The following is a 22559-nucleotide window of genomic DNA, read 5'->3' on the forward strand; positions in this document are numbered from 1 at the left end:
CAACACACACTGAATGCACAGGCAGTAGTAGTCCAGTAGCGCTTTTAGATCCTGCATCCATGGTGGAACACATTTGGTCTAAGCTTCTACAGTGAGTACATATCATTGATACTAACATTTTACATCTGGATGATAACAGCATAGATAGTGAAGGTGCATTTTTTAAATGAATCACATTACTAATAAAGTGTGAATAACTAATATTCAAAAATTTAACTTCAATTTAAAACTATATAATGTGTGTGCTGCCCAGATAGCCCAATGGGCAATGTACAGAACTGTGTGTTATTCAGCTATACTGCCATAGGCTGTATTAAAGTACTTGATCAGAGTCAGATAATTATGGGCAACAATGACTGGTCTCATATCCTGGACAAGAGAGGAAGGGAAAAAATCTACAAGAGTTGAATGTTATCAAGCGGTTTCTGCTGGAATCATGTGACAATCCACACTATCAACTACCTCCATCTACATTTATTGACTGTTTCTTTTCAACACTTTTCTCCACAATTTTACTCCCTTCTTCTCGCCTGGAAGCATTGACCTCTAGCTTGGGTATGGCTTCATACGTGCTGGTTGTCCTTTGGTAACTTTTCCAATTAGTCATTAATGACACTGTCATGACTAGGTGAGAAAGGTGTCTAGGGGTCTCTTACTATCTTCACCTGGTCTTATTGTAACAGGGTTTACTTTTAAACACACTGTGTTTTGAGTTGCCCCTTTGGTAAATCTTTGTTCACCATTTTCAGCACAGTGGCGCAGTGGTTAGTACTGCAGCCTCACAGCTCCAGCGACCTGGGTTCGATTCTGGGTACTGCCTGTGTGGAGTTTGCAAGTTCTCCCTGTGTCTGCATGGGTTTCCGCCGGGTGCTCCGGTTTTCTCCCACCTCCAAAAGACTTGCAGGTTGATAGGTAAATTGGCCATTGTAAAATTGTCCCTAGTGTAGGTAGGTGGTAGGAGAATGGTGGGGATGTGGTAGAAAATATGGGGGTAGTGTAGGGTTAGTATAAATGGGTGGTTGTTGGTCGGCACAGACTCGGTGGGCCGAAGGGCCTGTTTCAGTGCTGTATCTCTTAATAAAATTTTTTTTCCAATTATAAGGCAAAGAATTTAACATAAACAGGCTTTCTTAGGTTTAAAGAAGAAAAGTGAAATTTATTAAACCTTAAACTTAAATCTCTAATTCGGTTAACACTTACAGATACACGCCATGCCCCACGCTAGCATGCATATGCGATACGCACATGCAAATAGAGACAGAAAGGAGGAGAGAAATAAAATGGAGAGGTTTGAGGTAATCTCTGAAGAGGATTTTTTTTTACTGTGCTTTGTGCTCACAGATTGTAGGTAGTCTTGGTTTTCATTGGGGCCCAGTATTCTTCTTAAACCTTGTTCACTGTAGACTTTCCTCTCTTGGGTTCATATGTTTTCAATGGTTTCCGAAGCTGGTGAGAGTGAGATGACAGCAGACAGGAAAGAGGTCTTTTCCAGTCCAGGAGCAAACAGTTTTCTGACTTTAAATTCTTTGTTGGAAGTTCAAATTCAAAAAGCTCCAACAGTCAGTTAGTCATGTGACTAAACTGGCCTGACCACATCTGTTTCTGTATTCGGCCATCTTAGTAGTCAACTTGGAATGCTAGCCGTTCCACCTTCAATGTCTTGGTAATCAAAAGTCCATTGTGGATTAAATTGGAGCAGGGAATAGTCCCTTTGTCCTTTGAAGTACTGTCTGTTGATATGCTAATGTATCTCTCCAGCCAAAGTCTCCAATTGTTTTTTTAAAGCAAGTTCTTCCTTCACCAACAACAGTTTAAAATCAATATTCATGTTGGCAGGTAGGGGTGGGGGGCTTGCCTGACAACACATATGCCTCAATAGGGAGTACTAGTAAGCTATTCAGCATAGGAGATTTCACAGCAGAACCCAATCTTATTCTCACCCGTGTTCACATATTCACTTTTCCAGCAATGAAGGGAGGGAATTTTTTCCATCCTAATGCAGGAATGCTGAGGCCAATTGCAGCAGCTCGACTGCTGTCTAGTTGCTGTCAGGTAACTCTGCACACAACAGGGATCAAACCTGAGATTCCAGGTCTGTGTGGCTTAACTATTCATAGGGATAGATTCATAAATGAAGGATGTCCTCTTGGATGAGCTACCAAAAAGCCAGCTGCCAATAGTAAAACCACACAAAATATGAACAATCATCTTCATCAAGTAGTAACAGGAAAGGATTTTAAAGCAAAAAAATTGTATTTTCACCATCACAGGAAGAGTAATTAGAGACACTGTCACTAAAGAATTATGCTAATTAAATTATGTTTCCCTTGTTGGAACTATCATGTGCAGCTGTGACTATAACTAGGCAGTAATCCACAGAATACAAATTGGAGACAAGTACTTGTCATTCATTTTGCTCTGGTGAGATTCAAACTTACAAACTATCAGTGCAGGGGGCAATAAAATTATCAAACAGTCTTAGGGAATCAATGACAATTAGAAATTTCTGTCCATGCAGTATTGCACAAGGATAAATATTACTAAAATCTGTGCTATTGTCTTATTGGAATTCTAATGGTAACTGTGTTCCTGACTTGTCCCAGAAAGTTGCATAACTCAGCCATTCAGGTGGCATTACTGCATCAGCCTTGGACTATGGCTAAAAGTACTACATCTCCATTTGTTTTGATATTGCTTCTATCTGTTCATTAAAATGCAGCATAAAAATAATAAATAAAGTTGATATACTTATCAAAACAACTTCATAAGTTTGTAAAAACCAAGCTTGATGGGCAGTGTGTAAATAAATGGCCTGAGGTGTTGAGCCATATATAGCATGAAGCTTATAGGATCCCTGTAGTGATTTAGCTGTCAGTTTGTGCAACCGCTAAGTTGATTCTCAGGCTTTAGACTAAGGAAACAACAACTCAGCTCAGCCTCTAGATCACTATCCAGGATCTGGCTTCATTGTGGTTACAGTTGCCAAGTTCTTCTTCACAAGTTAAATTCTGAGCACGTGACAAGATATGTGGAAAGCTGCTGTTCTGAAAATGTGTCAAAATATTCATAATTAATATCACCACATGATAAGACAAAGAAATAAATGGGGAGAAAATTGACTTTGATCTTTATTGTAAGAACTAGATAGGTGTCCACTAATCTGATCTTATTATTCACCGGCTGAGGCAAAGCAAATTTAACAAAAGCCATTTATTGTCTTGGAATCAACGTTGTCAATCTTGTGTATCCAGAAGATATTGCACATTATTTGCAAAAATATCTATCTGTGGTAGTAGTGTTTTCAACAGTTGAGGACTGGGGAGAGGGAAAATTATCAGCCATGTTTCACACTCTGATCACTATTCAGCAACTCTTGTTAGTAAGTATGGGTCATGTATTCATTGTGTGAGGATAGAGTTTGGCTTGTTGGAAATGGCATCCCCGTGGTTCATTAATTATGGTCCGAGCTCACAAAGACAAAAAGCAATGGCACCAGAGGAAACTCCCTCTCAAGACATATCTCAGAAAAGAATTACAGGGAAAAAAGAACAAAAATAACTGACATAAAAGACCACCCACTATACTTTTGGTACATGAAATTTTCCAGTTCTGAAATATAAATAGCACAAGTTATCCCTGGGATACAGAAACTGACATATCTGTAAAATTAGATTATACTCACTCTTCTCATATATCAAATTTATAGGCACTGTATGGCACAGTCATATAACTAGTAGTCTGCTTGTCTCCCAGTCATAAGGCATGGGTTTAAATCTTGGGCTGCCTGTCATTTAAATTCCTATAACTCAGTTCAGAGACTTTTAATAGTTAGAGGTGAACTGGCAGATGAAGAAGCAAGACATTTCACCTCAGGGATAAGAAAAACTATCATTCCTGTCATGCCCTGCCTGAATTGCACCTCCTGCTAGTTGATTGCAATGGCATCAATGACAGTCATACAGAAGTCAACAACAGACCACTGTGCCCTCCCAGATGGAAAAGAATGCATGGTGATAAATGGGCTCCCAAAGAGAAAATGAGAAGAAAAATGGCACTTAATGTGATATAAATGCTGCCATTATATGAAGATTTACATCTAGCATGATGACAGTTTAATACAATTGCAGTACAGTATACAAAAGGCTAAATTCAGCACTTCCAGGAAGAAGCTCATTTAAATGGCCTGCAGGTCAGAGAATGGGGATTATAGTAACTATTCCCATCTCTGACCCAGGTTTCCTTCAAGCGAGACTCTCTGCTGGGTTCACAGGATCATGGAATTTACCAAATATAATAAACTTACCTTTTGACTTGCACTGACCTGTGGTACTTCCTTGATGGTCTGAGTGAGGAAAGAGAGACCAAAATTAATTAATCATTTAAAAAGGCTTTATGTTGCCAAACGTATAACTAATTTTAGTAATGCTATATCTGGGAGGTGTAGTTTCATTGAACAATGTGCAATAGTCCCTGCTATGGAACAGGGATCTTTCTGAGCTCTACCCCTCTCTGTTCTGAAACTCAACAACCACAACAAGAACTTATATTTATATAGTGCCTTTAACATAATAAAACACCCCAAGGCGCTTCACAGGAGCATTATAAAACAAAATATGACACCAAGCCACATATGATGATATGAAGTCAGGTGACCAAAATCTTGGTCAAACAGGTAGATTTTAAGGAGTGTCTTGAAGGAGGAAAGCGAGATGGAGAGGCAGAGAGTTGTAGGGAGGGTAATCCACAGTTTGGGACCTAGGGAACTGAAGGCCCAGCCACAATGATGGAGCAATTAAAATCAGGGTTGCACAAGAGGCCAGAATTAGAGGAGCACAGATATCTCCGCGGGTTATGGAGCTGGAGGAGATTACAAAGATAGGGAGGGGTGAAGCCATGGAAGGATTTGAAAACAAGAATAAAAATTTTAAACTTAAGATATTGTTTAACCGGGAGGCAATGTAGGTTACTGAGCACAGTGGTAATCGGTGAACGGGACTTGGTGTGAGTTAAGATTGGCATGCAGAGTTTTGAATAACCTCAAGTTTACAGTGAGTAGAATGTGGGACACCAGACAGGAGTACATTGGAATAGTCAACTCTAGAGGTAACAAAGACCTAAACGAGGGTTTCAGCAGCAGATGAGCTGAGACAGTGGTGAAGTCGGGTGATGTTATCAGGTGGAAATAGGCGGCCTTAGTGATGGCGCATATGAGGTCGGAAGTTAATTTTGGGGTCAAAAGTGAAAGCAAGGTTGTGAACAGACTGGGTTAGATCTCACACTGTTGCCAGGCAGAGGTATGGAGTCAGTGGCTAGGGAACAAAATTTGGAACAGGGACCAAAAACAGTGGCTTCAGTTCCCACTAATTACTTGGAGGAATTTCTGCTCATCCACTACTGGATGTTGGATAAGCAATATGATATTTTCGCAATAGTGGAGGAGTTGAGAGAGGTGGTGGTGAGGTAGAGCTGGGTTTCGTCAGCATACTTTTTTTCCAAAAATATACTTTATTCATAAAAATCTGTAAAAAAAATACATTACAAAACAGTTCAAAACAGCACCAAGTTGACATTCCAGAAAGTGCAAAGGAAATCAGTTTTCTTCAATACAGAAATGAATTGCCTCACAACCCTTCCATTCCATTTACATACAATGTACATTTTACAGCAAAACGATATTTTGGTGCATACAGCCCAAGGAGTTTTCCATGGGTTCCAGCCCCTCAGTTCACTATGGTGGGAGGACCTTACATAGTGGTCTTTCTCCATTGAGCCTTTGCTGCATCCCTCAGCATGTAGTCTTGGACCTTGGAATGTGCCAGTCTGCAACACTCGGTCGTGGACAACTCTTCGCTCTGGAAGACCAGCAAGTTTCGGGCAGACCAAAGAGCGTCTTTCACCGAGTAGATGGTCCTCCAGCAGCAGTTGATGTTTATCTTGGTGTGCATCCCTGGGAACAGCCCGTAGAGCACAGCCTCCTGTGTTACAGAGCTACTCGGGATGAACCTCGACAAAAATCACTGCATCTCTTTCCACACCTGCTTTGCAAAGACACATTCCACCTCGAGGGCAGCATGCAGAGGAGTTGAGATTCCGGACCTGCAGGAAGGATCTGACGGGGAGGGCCCTTCTCACCACCAGCCTAGCTATGTCTTGGTGCTTGTTTGAAAGTTCTCGTGATGATGCATTCTGCCAAATGACTTTGGCAGTCTGCTCGGGGAATCATCCGACAGGATCCACCATCTCCTTTTCCCATAGGGCCTTTGAGGACATTCCGTGCAGACCATTGCCTGATGGATTGGTGGTTAAAGTCATTTTCCTTCACAAACTTTTTCACGAAGGATAGGTGGTACGGCACGGACCAACTGGATGGAGAGTTCCGCAGCAATGTGGTCAGACCCATCCTTCACAACACGGGGGACAGATAGAACCTCAGCATGTAGTGACACGGTGTTTACATACTGGGGTTTCATGCTTAGCTTGATGCAGCCACACATGAAGGTGGTCATCAGGATGAGGACGACATTGTGTATGTTTTTTCCACCGTTATCCAGAGGTTTGAACATCGTGTCCCTCCAGACCCGGTCCATTTTGGATCTCCAGATCAAGCGGAAAATGGCACGGGTGACTGCCCCGGCGCAGGAGTGGGGTATGGGCCAGACCTGCGCCACATACAGCAACAACGTGAGCGCCTCGCACCTGATGACCAGGTTCTTACCCACAAGGGAGAGAAAACGCTGCTCACACATGCTCAATTTATGGTGTACCATGGCTGCTTGCTCCCACCAGATTTTGGCACACCCCACGGCCCTTCCAAACCACAACCCCAGCACCCTCACGGAGTCTGAACTGATGGCGAAAGGGACAAAGGATCGGTCAGCCCAGTTCCCAAAGAACATGGCCTCGCTCTTGCCGCGATTTAGTATGGCTCCCAAGGCCAGTTCGAACTGGTCGCAGATGCTCATCAGTCTACGAACGGACAGCAGATCTGAGCAGAAGACGGCAATGTCGTCAATGTACAGGGAGGCTTTGACCTGAGTGCCTCCACTGCCTGGGATTGTCACCCCTCTTATGCCCAAATCCTTCCTAATGGACTCAGCAAAAAGTTCAATACAGCGAACAAACAAGACAGGGGAGAGAGGACAGCCCTGTCTGACTCCAGATCGGATCGGGAAAATTTCTGATTCCCACCCATTAATTGAGACTGCGCTACTGATGTTTGTGTAGAGCAGTTTGATCCAATTGTGGATTCCCTTCCCAAACCCCTTTTTGGAGAGCACTTCCATCATGTATGTGTGCGATATCCTGTCAAAAGGCTTCTCCTGGTCCAAGCTAATGAGGTAGGTGTCCACCCCCCTGTCCTGTACATAGGCAATCGTATCCCTGAGTAGCACAAGACTATCAGAGATCTTCCTGCCGGGTACAGTACAGGTCTGGTCAGGGTGAATCACAAACTCCAGAGCAGGCTTGACCTGACTGGCGATGACTTTGAACAGAATCTTGTAGTCTACATTAAGCAATGATACGATTTCTGATTTCCGCCCTCTTGTAGATGAGGATGATGATGTCTTTCCGCATGGATTCTGACATGCTACCGGCCAGAAACATACTCTCGTACACTTCTAGCAGGTCTGGGCCGATGCAGTCCCACAGAGCCGAATACAACCCAACCGGTAAGCCGTTGCTTCCAGGAGTTTTACTCGTCTCGACGGACCCAACAGCCTTTGTCAGCTCGTCCAGAGTTAGCAGTTTGTCCACACTCTCCTGCATGCTGTCATCTAAGACCTCCGTGATAGATGACAGGGAGGACTGTGAGGCCGTGCTGTCCATGGGCTTCACGTCGTACAGCCCAGCATAAAAGGATTTGCTAATCCTTAGTATGTCAGACTGCAGAGAGGTTACTGAGCCATCCTCTTCCTTCAGGCTGCTGATCACAGAGCTCTCTGTGTGTACCTTTTGGAAGAAGTAACGGACATTCATCACACTCAACGGAGCGAACTCTGGACCGGAAGATGATCGTGGAGGCCTCCATGGCAAAGAGCGAGGCCTGCTGGCTCTTCACCTTTTGGAGATCCTCCTTGACCTCAACCCCCATCGACTGTAGCTGGAGCAGATTTTGCATTCTTTTCTGGAATTGGGACATTTCTCTCTGTCTCTCTCTTGCCCTCTGAACAGCTTTGAGGATAAAGAACCTCTTGATTTTCGCCTTGATCGCTTCCCACTAGTGCATCGGCGACTCAAAGAGGGGCTTCACAGTTCTCCAACCTTTGTAATCCCTTTAGAGTTCCTCAGCGTTCTCTGGGATTGGCAGCGTAGCATTGAGCTTCCATGTCCCCCTGCCAACCCGCTGGTCGTCTTGTAAGTGACAGTTGGCCAGTAAGAGGCAGTGGTCAGAGAAGAACACTGGCTTGACGTCGGTGGATCTGATCGTGTAAGCACGGGACACAAACAGGAAGTCAATCCTGGAACGGGCAGATCTGTCCAGTCTTAACCAGGTGTATCTACGCTGCGCTCCATCTGCAGGGTTGCTGAAGATGTCATGCAGCCTGGCATCTTTTACTGTTTCCATTCGGAATCTGGACATAACGTCCATTTTGCTTTCGTCACTGCCGGATCGTCCAGCTGCGTCAATGATGCAGTTGAAGTCACGCCAAAAGTGACCGGCCTGGATGTTGCCAGCAGCAGTGGGAGCTGCTGGAGGACGGTCAGCCATTCGCTGCATTGTACCGGGGTTTACACGTTGATTAACCAGAGTGGAGGATTGTGTTACATTACATCTGCTACGAGTACGCGATCGCCCACCACCTCCTTAACTTTTGAGATGGTGAATTTGCCTCCCCGCAGCAGAATACCCAGGCTGGAGGAACCATTTCCCCCGATCAGATTGATGGCTTGTGCGACCACCATCGCGACCATTGCCTGTAAGTGCTGAGGTGTGGTATTCCACACTCCTGCAAAAACAGCAGGTCGGCTTTGACCTTGGCAAAGTAGTCCAGGGTCGAAACACATCGTGTAGTGGATTTAACGCTATGCAGGTTAGTCAAAGCAATCTTTATACCCGTTTTAAAGTTGGGTGTTGCTTACCACACCAGGTGTCCTTGCTAGTCCCAGTCCTTGGATATGTTCCTGCAAACCACAGTGTACACAAGCTGTTTCACATTCGATGGGCTCAGAAACCCCTTCTGGTTTTCATGGGGGGGTTGTTCTGCTGGGTGACATTGGGGGGGCTTTTAGGCAGCAAGGCTTGGGCTGTCCTCTGCTGGTGGTGTCTTTCCCCTCTGTTCCTCCTCAAAGACATCACTGCTCCCGGCTTCCCGGAGCTGGAGTGTGCCAGATGCTCGGTCTCACGGAGCTGGGGTGCACTGGGTTCGGCACTTTGGGTTTGGGGCGCGTTGGGCCCATCACAGCTTCCAGTGCATCGAGCTGGGAGGCTTTCTTTCCAGCTCCTTTGCATTCTGATGCTTCTTTTGCAGGTGCCATCTTTCTGGCCCTTCCTCATCCAATGAGGAGGAGCTGCCATAGTCTATCTCAGATGGTAGACTCCTCTTGCCACTGGTTTGGGTGGTCACCTGTCCTTTATTGGAGGCTTCTTCTTTGTGGTTTTGCTTTTTACCACTTGCCACTGACCAGTTTGTTCATCTGCTGCCTCCTCCTCCATTGATTCTGTCTGTAGAGGAGGAGTTTCCAGGCACGAGGTAGGTGTTGGGTCACTGAGTGCAGCTGCCTCCCCTTTCTTCTCCTTCTCAGATAGACCTTCTTGGCTGCGGTGAGGATTGCTTGTCTCCTTTCCAGCACCAGACGCAATCACCGTTCCTTCTCCCGGCCTTTCCTTGGACCTTGGCGCCTGTGCTAACTGAGGCAGCGTTTGGGGCAGGTTTTGTGGAGGTGGCCTGCCTCACCGCACCGGTTGCAGCACTTGCTCTGTTTACAGTGTTTGGTCTGATGACCTTCCTTCTTACAGTTCTTGCAGATGATTGTGCTACAGTTGGCTGCCACGTGACCAGATTTGCCACAGATTTTTTTTTTTTTTATTTCCAAAATATACTTTATTCATAAAAATCTGTAAAAATTACATTGCCAAACAGTTTCCAAACAGCACCAAAAAATACAAACATTGCAAGGGAGATCAGTTTCCTTCAATACTGTCATGAGTTTCTTCCCAACCCTTCCGTTTCTCAATTGTCATGTCAATTACAGTTTTACATTTACAGCAATTCAGAATATTAACGATACAGTTCGAGGGGTTTCCCATGGATCCAGCCCCTCAGTCTAGCTTGGTGGGGGAACCTTACACTGTGGTCTTTCCCCATTGAGCCTTTGCTGCGGCTGCCCCAAGCTTTAGTGCGTCCCTCAGCACGTAGTCCTGGACCTTGGAATGTGCCAGTCTGCAACATTCGGTGGTGGACAACTCTTTGCGCTGGAAGACCAGCAAGTTTCGGGCAGACCAAAGGGCGTCTTTCACCGAATTGATAGTCCTCCAGCAGCAGTTGATGTTTGTCTCGGTGTGCGTCCCTGGGAACAGCCCGTAGAGCACAGACTCCTGTGTTACAGAGCTGCTTGGGATGAACCTTGACAAAACCCACTGCATCTCTTTCCACACCTGCTTTGCAAAGGCACATTCCAGGAGGAGGTGGGCGACCGTCTCTTAGATACGTAGAGACCAAGAAGCCTCGACTTCCCCTGATAGCGAAGCTGGAGGGAGGATGGATGATGGCTCCATTGGCATCGACCTTCAAGGTCACCTTGACCTGCCGCTTGCTGGTCCAAATCCCAAACGGGTCCTTGACATCAGTGCTGTTCCCAGCCACCTCAACATACCTGGTGAGGAAGGTGAGTACATCCACGACAGGAAAATATGGGTTGTAGAGGTGGATTATCACCACCCAGTCGTGTGAAGAATGGCTCCACTGTGAGGATTGACAGTGATGCCTGGTTTCCCCTTGCCTTGAACACCTTCAGGAACTTGATGCATCCCGCTACATTCTTGAATGTCACGATGAAACATCCATTGCTGGGGAAGTCTAGCAGACAGAAGATGTCTGCAGCTTGGAATCCACAGCAATCAATAAAGATTTTCTTAATGAAGAAGGTACAGTCAACCGGTGCACCTCCTTCCTTATCCTTCACCACCACCCGAACAGTGTTACGCACATCCTGGCCTGAAGCTCTAGAATTGGTTACAGCCATTTTGCTCAAAACTTACCTGGAACAGGATCAAAAGCCACTGATCATGGTCTCTCCCCCACCAGGTTTCATCAGCATACATACTAACGCTGTGCTTTTGGTTGAACTGAGCCAGGTAAGAGCAGAAATAGAACAGCCACATGCAAGACTAAACATTCAACCTACACATTTCTAATTACAATTTTGTGCATCAACACTTATACTTACACTTTTCTTAATCTCTATGTAAAAGGAAGTGAATTTTAGTAATATACATTTGAGTTATCAACTTTGTATGTGCCAATTTACTTGATGTATGTGCAACATTTTGACCTTATTTGGATCACTACATGTAAAGGATAATTCTGCAGTCCCAACCAGGAGATAAGGCAGCAACAATGATTTCTTGTAATTAACCGTGTAATTTCAAAAAATGTGACGTTATTACTATAATTACCTTCCTGCTTCTTAAATGTTAATTATAGTGATGGTGATATGCTGGTTTCCAAATGGCAACTTCTTCTACCTGTCTAGTTAATCTGTTTGATTGTGTTGTGTTAGTAAATGGGCTTGGTTTTTAGTTTGCCATTTTTTAAAGGTGTCTATAATGAATGCTTGGATTTAAGTAGACAGGCTGCTACATGTACATGGGACTTGATCAAAATTAAAATTGTAATTAGGTATATAAGTAACTTATCCAACTATGATATCTAGAGTTATTTAATTTTATGTTTCAGGAGAGCAACACATATATGTATAGATTACAACAGTGGAGATCACAGTTACAGCCAATGAGGGTTATCATTATCCTCAATACAAAGTATGTTTGATGTATGAAATTACTGTATTGTTACTGACCTTTTGCTTAAACAGCTTTCCAAATGGACTCTGTGTTGGTGCCTTTTCTAGTTTTGCTTTATCAGAGGAATCTGCATCTGTCTTGGATGTCTCCAGTTGCTCTGCTGCTTTTTGTTCTAATTTGTGGGGTTTGGCTGCTGCTTCTTTTTGTTCACCATTTACTTTTTTCTTTAAAAGAAAAAGCTGCAGTCATTATTCATTGTCACACTCGCATGTGGTTAACCACTAACTGAGCTGACTGATAAAATCAAATCCCCCTTATATTGTTGAAAACATTATTCCCATTCATTGCAATGCAATGTCAAATTAACTCTGCAACAATAAAGAACTTTAGCAGATGTCTTGAATTTGTGATTTATATCCTGGGGTACTTAAGATTACATTCTCACTATCCTTCAGGACCTCCACTTATATGATCACCTGTTTCGGCCATTATTTTCTAAATGCTTGGAGTGAATGGCAAGCTTGTCATTTATATGCACAGTGCATATAAAGCCATCAAATACCCAATTATAAAAAAAATCACAATACCGCGGATGCGGGAAATCTGAAATAAAAGCAGAAAATGTCAGAATAGGTCAGTCAGGATCAGTGAGAGAGAAACAGGTTGATAACCTGCCAACTATTCAACTGTGAGATTCACGTCACCCAAACACATTGTACCACACTCACTAACACACTTCCCTCTCTCTGTCAGGACAACGTAGTGCACAACCAGTTGCAGTAAAAGCTAACTTAAGGAGGACAGGCCAGTATGTCCTAACCCCACTGTGGCCATTACTGGAATGGCCGAAACCCAACATTCTCATATTTAATCTTCCTTCTCACATCTCATTCCCTAGCTTTGAGTTCTGACGAAAGGTCATTGATTTGAAATGTTGGGCTGGATTTTCCTGCAGACTTCAGGACCCTGATGTTGGGTTCACACTTGCCGGCAGTGAGATCGGTGGCGCAATCTACTGGGAGGTGACCTCCTAATTTGCCACCTCCCCATTTGCCGTCTTGGCGGGCTGTTGATGCTGCAGGCCTAGTTAGAGGGCTGGCAGCTCTGGAGTCTCGGCAGCCCCACCAGGAGAGGTGGGCACTGCTAAGGCAGATTGGAGACCATGAGGGTGCCTCAACATGGAGGCACACTTGGAGGCATTGATGAAATGCAAAAATGATGAGGGATGAAGCCAGTAGGCCCCTCAGAGCAGAGGGAAACCCCTCTGCTGGATCGACTTTGGCTGCAATTGAGGCCTTTCATGTTTGCAGACCCATTAATGGGGCATGGATCCTGCAGCTCTGATGACCCTCCCCAACCCCACCCCCTCAGCCTGCCATAGGGAGGCCGCTGCCATTGAGCTGGCAGCCTCGGCACATGGTGGAGGGTTCCACTCCGCTGGTGGCAAAATGCTGGTGAGGCTGCAAAATCACCCCAAATTTGGGCCTTAACAAGCGTAATTGTCTACCCGCCTCTGAGGAGCGAGCAGGCCAATCTGATTCCCAGACTGCCCCAGGAAAATTCCCAGGTGGCAGGCATGCATCAGGTAGCCATCTCAACAAGACTGCCCCCTATTTTCCCAGCTCTCCCGCCTCCAAGCCCGGCATCATAGGGCTAGGAAAGTTCAGCCTATTAACTCTGTTTCTCTTTCCACAGATGCTGCCCGAACTCCTGAGGATTTCTGGGATTTCCTGTTCTTGTTTTGAAATACCCACCAAGTTATGTGTGCCATTACTGCCTTAGAATTTCTCCAGTGTGATTCTAGCAGTACTTTGTTGTACAAATTACTATACCTGAACAGTCAGCAAAATCAACCCCATCTTTGTTGCACATTGATCTATTTGTAATAGAGGGTAAAAATTAACCTCTCATTAATTTTACTTTCATGGGGTGCTAATTTGGGCAGCCCTCCAAAATAGGTGTGGGGATCTTGATGTGAGATTAACCCCTGCATTTTCATTAAAAATGCATGCAGCACACCAACTTCGTGCTACTTGCTCATTACAATGATTTCTGCGTACAGTCAGTACTAACCGCACTGTCTATTGACTGCATCAGCAGAGGGGCCCAAAATTCTAACTTCCTGGCACAGTTAATGCTAGCATGTGCTGCTTAAAGCCAGCTTGCACCTCTTAAAGGGGAAATGCATTGTGGCTGGAGCAAGTGCTGGAAGTCACACAGGAAGTGAATCTGTTCTGGGAAACACTGGGGAATGGAGAAAGTGGGCTTCGCGTTTTCTAAGGTTGCATTGCAGGTTGTAGTGGTTGTGCTGGAGAGGAGGAGAGATGGCCTGTATCCGCAGGGGAACAGGAAACCCTCCAGACACATGGTCAAAAGGCAATGGGAGCAGGCGACCGTGGAAGTCAATGCCAAGAATCAAGGCCTGAGAACCTGGACACAGTGCTGCAAGATGTTCAATTACCTCACATGAGTACTTAAGGTCAGTGAATGCATCTTCAAATGCCATATCCTACTAACTACTCTACTAGCCTCACCCACTGCTCAATTCACCACGCCTCTATTACTCATCTACCTACAATCTCTATCAATGATGACTCCTATCTAGCATTTATGGCTTCAGCTCATCCTTACACACTTAACACTGTTGCAAGCCTGACAGTCACATCTCATAGCTTGCACACTGCCAGCTATTCAACCATGACAGTTGCATCAGCCAAACACATTGCATCACACACTCTGACACACTTCTCTCTCTCCTGCAGGACAAGGTAGTGCAGAACCAGATGTAGCAGGAGCTAATTGGAGGGGTTTCAGGCAGCCTGCATGTCCTGACCCCCATGGAAGAGACGGTGCTGACCTTAATTGGGATGCCCATTGCTGAGACTCTGGTCAGTGTTGGGGCTGAAACCATTGAAGATGATGGTATCTCATATCTAATCCTCACTTGTCACATCCAACTTCCCCTTTTGAAATCACTGATTGTCTCCACTTCCACCACCCTCATGGGCAGCGAGTTCCAGGTCATTATGACTTGCTGCGTAAAAAAGTTCTTCCTAATATTCCTCCTGCATCTTTTGCCCAAATCCTTCAATCTGTGTCCCCTAGTCCTTGTACCATTAGTTAATGGGAATAGTTTTTCCTTGTCTAACTTATCTAAGACTGTCATAATCTTGCACACCTTTATCAACTCTCCCCTCAATCTCCTTTGCTCCAAGGAGAACAACCCCAGCTTTTCCAAATTAAACTTGTAACTTAAATCCCTCTATCCTGGAACCATTCTGGTAAATCTCTTCTGCAAGCTCTCAAGGACACTCACATCCTTCCTAAGGTGTGATGACCAGAATTGTACACAATACTCCTATTGGGGCCCAACCAGAGCTTCATAATGGTTCAGCATAACTTCCCTGCTTTTGTACTCAATGCCTCCATTTATGAAGCCCAAGATCCCATATGCTTTGCTAACCACTCTCTCAATATGTCCTGCCACCTTCAAAGTTCTATGCCCATGCACCCCCAGGCTCCTATGTTCCTGCACACTCTTTAGAACTGCACCATTAAGTTCACATTGTCTCACACTATCCCTTCTGCCAAAATGCATTGCCTCACACTTGTCAGTGTTAAATTCCATCTAGCTACTTATCTGCCCATTCTGCTAGCTTATGTCCTGTTGCAGGAGGTTCATATCATCCTCACTGTTTGCCATTCCTCCAAGTTTGGTATCATCTGCAAATTTTGAGATTCTACTCTGTATTCCAAGATCTAAGTCATTTATATAAAGCAAAAAAGCAGTGGTCCTAACACTGACCCCTGGGGAACACCAATGTCTACCATCCTCCAGTCTGAAAAGCAACCATTTACCACGACTCACTGTTCTCTGTCCTTAAGCCAAGTTTTTATCCCTTCTATTCTATGAACCTCAATTTTGTTAACCAGCTTTTTATGTGGTACTTTATCAAACACTTACTTAAAATCCATATCGACAACATTCACAACATTCCCTTCATCAAAAAATTCAATTAGATTAGTCAAGTATGATCTGCCCTTTACAAATCCATGCTGGCTAGCCTTAATTATCTCAAACCTCTCCAAGTGCCTATTGATTTTTTCCCTGATTATTGTTTCTAAAACCTTACCTACCACTGATGTTAAACCAAATGTAATATTTCCAAGTTCGCAGATGACACAAAACTAGGTGAGAATGTGTGTTGTGAGGAAGATGCAAAGTGGCTTCAAGGGGATTTGGACAGACTTAGTGAGTGGGCAAGAACATGGCAGATGGAATATAATGTGGAAAAATGTGAGGTTATCCATTTTGGTAGGAGGAATAGATGTGCAGAGTATTTCTTAAATGGTAAGAGATTAGAAAGTGAAAAGTACAAAGGGACCTGGGTGTCCAATATGCAGATGCAGCAAGCAATTAGGAAGGCTAATGGTATTCTAGCCTTTATTGCAAGAGGTTTTGAGTACAGGAGTAGTGAAGTCTTACTTCAATTGTATAGAACCTTGGTTAGACCGCACCTGGAGCAGTTTTGGTCCCCTTACCTTAGGAAGGATATTATTGCCATTGAAGGATGGCGGGACTCTCTATGAAGAGAGATTGGGGAAACTGGGCCTGTATTCTCTAGAGTTTCAAAGAATGAGAGGTGATCTCATTGAAACCTAAAAAATACTTCAAGGGATAGACAGGGTGGATGTAGCTAAGATGTTTCCCCTGGTTGGGAAGTCTAGAACCAGGGGACACAATTTCAAAATAAGGGGGAAGCCACTTCGGGCAGAGATGAGGCTAAATTTCTTTACTCAGAGGGCTGTGGAAGCTCAGTCATTGAGTATGTTTAAAGTAGAGAGTGACAGATTTCTAAATACCAATGACATGAAGGGATATGGGGATAGTGTGGGAAAAAGGCATTGCAGTGGATGAACAGCCATGATCGTATTGAATGGCGGAGCAGGTTCGATGGGCTGAATGGCCTACTCCTGTTCCTATGTTCCTAGCTGGCCTGTAGCTGCTAGAACTGTCCTTATACCCTTTCTTGAATAAAGGTATCACATTTGCCAGTCTCCAATCCTTTGGCACCTCCCAATATTCCCTGGATACAGGGAAGATTACAACAAGCTTCTACTATTGCCACACACTTCTTTTAGCAACCTGGAATGCAAGCCATCCGGACCAGGTGATATATCTACTCCAAGCACAGCCAGCCTTTCCAATACCTCCTTCCTCTCAATTTTTACCCTATCCATTGCCTCTGCTCTCTTCTGCTTCTACCAATATTTTGTCAGATTCCTCTTCCTTAGTAAACACCGATACACAGTACTGATTAAGTATTTTAGCCTTGGCATGTGCCTCTAAGCAGATATTACCCTCTTTGTCCCACTCCACCTCTTAAAACTTACTGACTATTTACATGCTGGTTGAAGATTTTTGGGCTTCCTTTTATGTTGACTGCCATTCTATCCTCAAAGTCTTTCTTTGCCAGTCTTATTTTCCTTTTCACCTCCCCTCTCAACTTATTGTATTTGGCCTGGTGCTCACTTCAAGAATTCACCTGACATGCATCATACACCCTCTTTTTTTGTTTCATCATAATCTTTATCTCCCTCATAATCCAAGGAGCCCTGTTTTTGATTCCCCTGTCTTTCACCCTTGTTGGAATGTACCTAGCCTGTATCTGAAGCATCTCTTCCTTAAAGATAATCCATTGTTCCGTTACAGTTTTTCCTGTCAGTCTTTAGTTTCATTTTATCCTGGCTAGATCCCTTCTCATCACATTGAAATTAGCCCTCTTCCAATCTAGCTGTTCTACCTTATATTGTTCCTTGCTTTTCTGCATTACAAGTCTAAACATTGTGATGCGATGATCACTCTTACCCAAGTGCACCCCCACAGACACTTAGTCTACTTGGCCCACCTCGTTTCCCAGCACCAGATCCAGCAATGTCACCTTTCTAGTTGGGCTGAGAACATACTGATCAAGGAAGTTCACCTGAACACAATCCAGAAGTTCCTCCCCCTCCTTACCCTTTACGTCCTGTCCCATGATGTTTGTTTTCTTGAGGCTGATGCTTAGGCCAAATTCATTGCAGGAAGCCGCAATCCTGTTGATGAGTCTCTGCAGGCACTCTTCTGTGTGGGATGTTAATGCAGCATCGTCAGCAAAGAGGAATTCCCCGATGAGGACTTTCTGTACTTTGGTCTTCACTCTAAGACTGGCAAGGTTGAGCGATCTGCCATCTGATCTTGCGTGGAGGAAAATTCCTTCTTCTGAAGACTTGAACGCATGTGACAGCAGCAGTGAGAAGAAGATCCCAAATAGTGTAGGTGTGAGAACACAGCCCTGTTTCATGCCACTCAGGATAGGAAAGGGGTCTGATGAGGTGCCGCTATGCTGAATTGTGCCTTTCATATTGTCATGGAACGAGGTGATGATACTTAGTAGCTTTGGTGGACATCCGATCTTTGCTAGTAGTCCGAAGAGAGCACGTCTGCTGATGAGGTCAAGGGCTTTGGTAAGATCTATGAAAGCAACGTAGAGGGGCATCTGTTGTTCACGGAATTTCTCCTGTAGCTGGCGAAGGGAGAACAGCATGTCAATGGTGGATCTCTCTGCTCGAAAGCCACACTGTGCCTCAGGGTAGTCACGCTCAGCCAGCTTCTGGAGTCTGTTTAAAACGACTCGAGCTAAGACTTTCCCCACTATGCTGAGCAGGGAGATTCCACGGTACTTGTTGCAGTCACCGCGGTCACCCTTGTTCTTATAGAGGGTGATGATATTGGCATCGCATCTTTCCTGTGGTACTCCTCCCTCATCCCAGCACAGGCAAAGCAGTTCATGGAGTGCTGAGAGTATAGCAGGCTTGGCACTCTTGATTATTTCAGGGGTAATGCCATCCTTTCCAGGGGCTTTTCCACTGGCTAGAGAATCAATGGCATCACTGAGTTCCGACTTTGTTGGCTGTTCTTCCAGCTCATCCATGACAGGCAGAGACTGGGCTGCATTGAGGGTGGTATCAGTGACAACATTTTCCCTGGAGTACAGTTCTAGGTAGGGCTCTACCAGCGGTCCATTTGCTTGCGTTGGTCAGTGATTGATTCCCCTGATTTAAACTTGAGGGGGCGATCCTCTTGATGTTTGGCCCAAAAGCTCTCTTAATGCCATCATGCATTCCTCTGATGTTTCCGGTGTCGGAGGCCAGCTGAATACAACTGCATAGGTGTTGCCAGTAGTCATTTGCACAGTGCCTGGCTGTTCTTTGTGCAGCGCTTCTGGCTACTTTAAGTGCTACGGATGTTAACTCGCTGGGGGCTTTCTTGTAGTTCAACAGTGCAGTGCGCTTAGCGGCTATGACAGGTTCCAGCTCTTCAAAGTGAGATTGAAACCAGTCTGCATTCTGCTTCTCACGTTTGCCAAAGGTGGCCATTGCTGAGTCACAGATGGCATCTCTGATATGGGCCCACTTGGTCTCTGCATCCCCTGCAGGAGTGTATTGAATGACTTTTCCAAGTGAATTTAGAAACTTATGAAACAGCTGTGGATAAGAAATTCTGTTAGTGTTGATGAGCGGGCGGCCCTTCTGCTTGGAATGATGTAGCTTCTTTGGTTTGAGTCTAACTTTGCTGCATACCAGGGAGTAGTCGGTGTTGCAGTCCGCACTGCGGAAGCTGCATGTGATTTGGACACTGTTTATAGAGGCTCGCCTCGTGATGTGAAGCCCAGCTGGTGCCAACGACATGATTTTGGGTGTCTCCATGAAACCTGGTGACAGGGTTTAATATGAAAGAACGAGTTGGTGATGCAGAGTTTGTGATAGGTACACAACTCCAGCAGTCTCTGTCCATTCTCATTCATCCTTCCACAACCACACTAGTGAACCTCCCAACGAGGACATTGTCTCACACACTGTTCCTTGCTGAGGTTCAAGAAGGATAATTGCTCCCTGAACACTCCTGGCAGATATGAGCTCCTGCTGAAAGGCCTATTCCCCCTCTTTGTCCTCTCTCTTCCAGCAGCTTGTCCTGTTCGGCGTGGCCTCTGCTCATTCTCCCACTCCTGTTGTATTCCAAGAGGGAGCAACTGGTTTGTGCAGAAGCCTTAGTCAGGAAAAAATCCTTCAGCACCTGACACACCACTCCCTGTAGAGTTTAGAAACTTGAAACATCCATGGCAAGCACCAAACACTTGCAAAATCGTAGCAACTGCCAGCAATTATAACATGTAACTAGTTGACAATTCCTTTAAATAGTGCTGTTGGGAGTTCCTGCCTGCTGTTTAATGCATGTCAGCTGTGTGAGGTTAAGAGAGGACATCGCCTGGAGCAGTGTCTCCAAAATGGCACCACTGTCATCAAATCAGCGTTGCATGCTCATTGATGCTTGATCAGCTTGCTCTGCATACTTCCGGCAGATGTTAGCTACATGCACGCTAACAGTCCCGCCAGAAATAAGCTGTAGTCACACTAACGCTTGGATTCTATAACTTCAACATGGCCTTCAATGACAATATCAGTCACCTTAATCTATGCATTTTCCCTGTGTATCAATGATGTTCACCTTATGGTATTTATTACCAAATTGATGGTCTTCAGATGGTTTCTCCTTTATTGCCCCATCATGTAACATTACATAAAAAGCATTCTGCCTTTTGCAATTTAACCCCTTCCAACCAAAATAAGAAAAAAAGACCTTCAAGGATGACAGTAATAAATCAGATATGTGACAATAATTTACCCCTTCCGGTGACAAAAAAGGTGATGCATTAACATAGGAAATCTAGTATACTGTGCCATGGAAAGATAAGTCGTAGGGGTATCAGCATGGTTCCCAATCTTTGTGGAGGAACCAAGCAAAAGCCATACATTTCCTTAAACGGAGCAAGGTAATATTGGAAAGTCATTCACTGTGCCACACATCTTTCAACAGGCAGCTGGCCTGGAAGTAAGTCTCAAGTTCATCCTCTTAGCTGAAGATGGTAAGTGGTATAAAGAGATCACAAAGGGGAATGTGAAACAATAATAAGATGTTTACCTTGTCATCTGATGCCTGCTGTGTGTCAAGTTCTGTCTTGGAAGAAGATTTTGTTGGTGTCACCTATATTGAAAATTACAGATGCTTTTATTAATTGCACATGGACAACCCCAAAATAGTTGAGTCTAAAAATGACAAGTCATAGGAGAGGGCTTTGGCAGCAGATAAGCTGAGGCATGGGCTGAGTTGGTTACAGGTGTGGAAGTATGTGGTTGTTGTGATGGAGAGAGTAAGGGAGATGAAATCAGTAGTGACAGTGTGGAGTTTGTAATGGGGACCAAAAGTGATGGTTTTGGTCTTCTCAATGTTTAACTGGAGAAATTGCACCTCCAGGACTAGATGTTGGATAAACAGTCTGACAACAGAGAAGCAGTGTATGGGTTGAGAGAGGTGATGGAGAAGTAGAGCTGGGGGTCATCAGTGTGCATGCACAGCCTGACCCCATGTCTTTGGATGATGTTGCGAAAGGGGCAGCATGAAAAAGGGGGAAGGGGGAGGGGGGGAATGGGTCCAAGGATTAATCCTTGCAGATTCCAAAATAAAGCAATAGCAAGAATTGAGAGATAAAAGGAAATATCCTTAAATGTCAAATAACAGCAGAAATACTCTGGATACCAAAGGCCTGGGAATGAATCTCTAGGTCAGCATGCATTCCTCAACCAACACCAAACAGATTCACTGGCTATTAGTTTTTGTGACCTTCCAGTGTGCAGATGAGCTTCCATGCTTGCCAACAAAACATTAACTACACTTCAAAAAAGGTTCTTTGACTGTGAAGTAATTCTACTTTCTTTTTGTCACAAAGGGATTTAAATGAAAACTAACAGTTTTATTCCCTTTTTTTGCATGTCTTATGTAAAGCAGAGCAAGTACAAGTCACACGGGTTCCAGTTAGAAAGTCCAAGAGGCAAGATTCCTGAATGTTTTCGGTATTAATTTATAAATTAAATCCATAAGTACTTTGATAATGACACAGAAACATATATTTAGAACCATAGAACAGTTATGGCACAGAAGCAGGTCATTCGGGCCATTGTGTCTGTGCCACCCAATAAAGAGCTGTTCTGTCTAATGCCACTTTCCAGCTCTTGGTCCATAGCCCTGTAGGCTACAATATATCAAGTGCATATCCAACTATTTTTTGAATGCGATGAGGGTTTCTGCTTCTACCACCCCTTCAGGCAGAGGGTTCCAGCCCCCACCACCCTCTGGGTGGAGACATTTTTACTCAACTCCCCTCTAATCCTTCCAATTACTGTAAATCTATCCCCCCTGGTTACTGATTTCTCTGCTAAGGGAAATAGGTGCTTCCTACCCACTCTACTATAGGTCCCTCATAATTGTATGTACCTCAATTAAATTGCCCCTCAGCCTCCTCTGTTCCAAAGGAAACAACCCCAGCCGATCCAATCTTCCCTCATAGCTAAAATTCTCCATTCCTGACAACATCCTCATAAATCTCCTTTGTGCCCTCAAGAGTGTTTAAAGTTTAAATTTTAAAGTTTATCTTTAAAAAATAGCAACAGAAGTGAATTGTACTTGCATTGCAATTTGTGTAAATCAGACCTTGGATTC

General features: G+C 44.5%; 1 protein-coding gene across 5 annotated transcripts in view; it reads right to left on the reverse strand.

The window, feature by feature from the left end:
* The window catches only part of bcas1 (brain enriched myelin associated protein 1), a 237205-nt gene that overhangs the window by 27595 nt on the left and 187051 nt on the right, over positions 1 to 22559 (reverse strand). For 4 of the 5 annotated variants that reach the window (XM_068048790.1, XM_068048791.1, XM_068048793.1 and 1 more), the window contains exons 6-8: positions 20985 to 21047; positions 12019 to 12186; positions 4304 to 4342 (exon numbers count right to left, since the gene is read on the reverse strand). In XM_068048790.1, coding sequence (XP_067904891.1) covers positions 4304 to 4342; positions 12019 to 12186; positions 20985 to 21047 — 270 coding nt within the window. The remainder of the gene's footprint in view (positions 1 to 4303; positions 4343 to 12018; positions 12187 to 20984; positions 21048 to 22559) is intronic. The other variant, XM_068048792.1, reaches the window with a different exon arrangement.

This window comes from Heterodontus francisci, chromosome 16 (genome assembly GCF_036365525.1).
Source record: "Heterodontus francisci isolate sHetFra1 chromosome 16, sHetFra1.hap1, whole genome shotgun sequence".
Taxonomy (NCBI): Eukaryota; Metazoa; Chordata; class Chondrichthyes; order Heterodontiformes; family Heterodontidae; genus Heterodontus; species Heterodontus francisci.